General features: G+C 44.3%; 1 protein-coding gene across 1 annotated transcript; it reads left to right on the plus strand.

Moving 5' to 3' along the window:
- Nucleotides 1-740: 740 nt before the first annotated feature.
- Nucleotides 741-1,712, plus strand: LOC139464180 (keratin-associated protein 16-1-like). Its single transcript, XM_071245707.1, has one exon. The coding sequence runs from the start codon at nucleotides 741-743 to the stop codon at nucleotides 1,710-1,712; it is 972 nt and encodes a 323-aa protein (XP_071101808.1).
- Nucleotides 1,713-4,567: the final 2,855 nt, after the last annotated feature.

The following is a 4,567-nucleotide window of genomic DNA, read 5'->3' on the forward strand; positions in this document are numbered from 1 at the left end:
ATTATGTTTCTAGGTCAGCACCATACCAGTGCTCGAGGGTTTCACCGAAGTGGTAAACGTCCGAGACGTGAATCACTTCGGGCTTTCCTCCCACATTAACTTGACACGCCGTGATATAACAGGAATACTGTTCAAGGCGGCGTAAAACACAACTCACTCACTCTACCTGTCGTACGATGTATCACGTGGTAAGGCATGAAACACGTGGGATATTGTGCACATGTATATTTCTACAATCATATATCGATATCATGCAACACATGTCAGTGCTCACAAATTGCACATGATCACTGATTCCAGTGACATCAGTCATAGGGGGTGGTGGTGGTGGTGGTTAGGGTATCGACGCTGCCACCACACCTGGAGCAGGTACGATGAATGCTTCACGTGCGCCAAGCAATATAAACCTAACGAAGAATAACCTGTCATTATGATTTTGTGATTATAACACATGGCACCTGTGGATTATCCCTGTGAAGTTACATGTAACTATTGTAAATCATAATGACCGATCTGGTGCTGGACCTCAGAGCAATGAAGTCATGAAACAGATGTATGCATCTGTCAAAAATCAATACTATGTCTGATTAAATATAATCTGTTTGAACTTAAAGTTCAGGCATTGAGATGAAAGAAAAATAACTTAAAAGGTCTCTGTGAAATTACTTTTGACTCAAGGTCATGTCTTTAAGACATTGTGGCGCCCAAGTGGCTGTGCCGAGTTCGTATGCCTGTGTCGTATGTCCAAGTTCCAGTGCCTTGTTCGTGTGCCCGTGTCGTGTATCCAGGTTCATGTGCTTTGTTCGTGTGCCCGTGTCGCATGTCCAAGTTCCAGTGCTTTGTTCGTGTGCCCGTGTCGTATGTCCAAGTTCCAGTGCCTTGTTCGTGTGCCCGTGTCGTGTATCCAGGTTCATGTGCCTGTGTCGTATATCCAATTCCCGTGCCTTGTTCGTTTGCCTGTGTCGTGTTTCCAAGTTCCTGTGCCTTGTTCGTTTGCCTCTGTCGTGTATCCAAGTTCCTGTGCCTTGTTCGTGTGCCTGTGTCGTGTATCCAAGTTCCCGTGTCGTGTGTTCAAGTTCCTGTGCCTTGTTCATGTGCCTGTGTCGTATATCCAATTCTCGTGCCTTGTTCGTTTGCCTGTGTCGTGTTTCCAAGTTCCTGTGCCTTGTTCGTGTGCCTGTGTCGTGTGTTCAAGTTCCTGTGCCTTGTTCGTGTGTCTGTGTCATGTGTTCAAGTTCCTGTGCCTTGTTCGTTTGTCTGTGTCATGTGTTCAAGTTCCTGTGCCTTGTTCGTGTGCCCGTGTCGTGTATCCAAGTTCCTATGCCTTGTTCGTGTGTCTGTGTCATGTGTTCAAGTTCCTGTGCCTTGTTCGTTTGTCTGTGTCATGTGTTCAAGTTCCTGTGCCTTGTTCGTGTGCCTGTGTCGTCTATCCAAGTTCCTGTGCCTTGTTCGTGTGCCTGTATCGTGTATCCGGGTTCCTGTGTCTTGTTCGTGTGCCTGTGTCGTGTATCCAGGTCCCTGTGTCTTGTTCGTGTGCCTGTGGCGTGTATCCAAGTTCCTGTGCCTTGTTCGTGTGCCTGTGTAGTGTGTCGTGTGTTCAGGTTCCTGTGCCATGCTCGTGTGCCTGTGGCGTGTATCCAAGTTTCTGTGCCTTGTTCGTGTGCCTGTGTCGTGTATCCAAGTTCCTGTGCCTTGTTCGTGTGCCTGTGTAGTGTGTCGTGTGTTCAAGTTCCTGTGCCTTGTTCGTGTGCCTGTATCGTGTATCCAAGTTCCTGTGCATTGTTTGTGTGCCTGCGTCATGTATCTGTGCATTGCTGTTCGTGTGTCAATCATGTTTCCATGTGCATATGCCCCCTGAAAGTCTGGTACGTCTTTTCCTGTACAGTGGCCATATCTCTGCGCCTTGTCCGGGTGCCTGTGCTGCGTCGGCGTCCATACGTCTGTGCCTTGTCCATATGCCTGTTCAGTGACCATGTGTCTATGCCTTGCCCATGTGCCTGTTCAGTGACCATATGTCTGTGCCTTGTCCATATGCCTGATCAGTGACCATATGTCTATGCCTTGCCCATGTGCCTGTCACTTACACTCGAGTTTACGTAACTGTATCATGTACATGAACACACCATCATCACAATATGCGATGATAAGCGTTTTCAGCTTGATACCTTATGCATATAGTTCCTTATAACTTTGACCGATGTGAGTGTGCAAAAAGGATGTCTCTCCAAAATGGCTTGTCACTTTTGGGAACCATCCCAAACTCCACGGATATCCCCAAGGCTATCCCACTGTCAAGTATTACATGCCAACCATACAGATATCAGTAACGTATTAACAGTGAAATAATTGCTTCAGTGCTCAAACTGCATCCGCACCCCACCCCAACTCCTTATAGTTACCAATACCTGACATCTGAATGTTCCGTCTGCACCAGCGCAGCGCCGCAAACAAGGAACATGGCGAATGCTATTTACCTGTTACAAACAACGCATGTATCGTTAAAATATTGAAAACAATAATGACAGAATTATTTGTGTACAATGTCGCACGCCGTCTGCGAGTAAGAATATGGATTTCAGGGTGTTATATTTCTGTAGTTATTACCGTAAGTAATTTGGTCTGCAGGTGCTACCTGTACAAGTATCAAGGTGTTGCCGTATTTACGTGATAGGTCTTTCACATGACTTCTACAGAGAATAACGTTTTCAATGACGCTTTGAAAATAAGTGTTAAGATCAATAGAAATCGACTGAAATCCCATCGTCTTAAAGATTTGCGCCCATATGGTACCTGTGAATTACCTGTGTGATATTGACATGGCACCAGGTGTCGACAGGTATCTCAGGTGAGAGAGAGCAGGCTGTACAGTCATCAAGCAGGTATGTTGTACACAACGCCTGATCTATTCAACTGACTGAATAGACCTCCTTGCGTTCGTCCCTCCACGCAGAATCAGTGCATTGGAAACTAAATGTCTATATGCTAGGTCTGAAATTGAGATAGACAGACAGATAGACAGGTAGATAGATAGAGTCCCACAGAGAGGGGGGGGGGGGGTGAGAGAGGGGAACGGTGCTCTTCCTGTTATATACAGACCAATGTCCTTCCTCTCAAATGAAACCAGTGTCCCACCCTACCAGGAGGTAGAGACCAATGTCTTTCCCTGCCGAGTAGTTGTCGATATAAGTATGGCTTAATTAATATATAACTCACGCACTCACTGTCAAGTGGAGACCGATGTTCTACCATGTCAAGTAGATCGTCGCTCTCTGGTTGAAATATTGTGGATGAGACATTACATTTAAACTCACTCACTCACTCACTCACTCACTCACTGTCAAGTAGAGACGAATGCCCTAAATGGCCAAGTGGATCGTCGGTCTATGGCTGATATATTGTCGATCAGACATTACATACAAACTCACTCACTGTCAAGTGAAGACCAATGTCCTACCAGGCCAAGTAGATCTTCGTATTCTGGCTGAAATATTGTCGAAGACACATGACATTTTAACACTCACGCACTGTCAAGTAGAGACCAATGTCCTACCATGCCAAAGAGACCGTCGCTCTATGGCTGAAATAGTGTCGAAGACACATGACATTTTAACACTCACGCACTGTCAAGTAGAGACCAATGTCCTACCAGGCCAAGTAGAAGTAATCGGTGACGGTGGTACCCTACACATTGGCTTAATCGTAAATCTTTACTCTGCTCATTGTAGATAAGAATGCAAAGTTTGATTAAAGATGGCGGTCCAGAAATGACACGCGTTGTACATAGGGGTTGGGGGAACTGACTGCGAGAAGAAAAGACAAGTCCTCCGTCCTATTAAGGGGGAGCAATGCTGAAAATTATCCCATGTATCGGCGGAAGACGGGGTAGAACACACCTGACGTATAAGTAGTAATTTCAACGTCAACTTTCAATGGACAGAAACTGTAGGGATTCTTGGCGCGTGAGATTCACGTGACACCCACATGCAAAAGTCAGAAGTATCAAATAAAATGAAACAAAGTTCACTCATTCATCAAATTAATTTCTTTCCCGTCCATAAACCCCGTTCATGTATTTATGGCAACGAGTAAATTGATGGAGACGTTTTGTGTTTTATTTCACTTTGATGTCTAACCACCGTTACCCGGGCAAGACAACGCCGAGCTGTCTCCATGGAGATTCATATTACACGCACGTCAGTTAAAGTATTGGTCTGAACCTGCAAACTAAAACTTGCTTCGCGTTTATTACAACTGTAAGGTAACATACCCGTCTATATATCAATAAAACTTACAACTGTGGTCAAGCTCAATAGATATGTAAATAGCGGTGTTAAATACAACATTTTAAATAATCGTGCTACTCGCAGGCAATAAAATTAGGTAATATTTAACTTTAACATCATTATAGACTAACATTTAGTCTCTGAAAATCTTATATTACACAATATCCTTCTTGACTCTAAAAATCTAAAAAAATCCCTATGCTGATTTCAGCTAGCTTTAGCTGGCTAGACTTGCTTTTGTATGAATTTCTAGATTTTGTTTTTTCATAAAATAAATATATTCC

Source organism: Haliotis cracherodii, unplaced genomic scaffold, assembly GCF_022045235.1.
Source record: "Haliotis cracherodii isolate W230 unplaced genomic scaffold, xgHalCrac1.p SCAF_16, whole genome shotgun sequence".
In the NCBI taxonomy this organism is placed as follows: Eukaryota; Metazoa; Mollusca; class Gastropoda; order Lepetellida; family Haliotidae; genus Haliotis; species Haliotis cracherodii.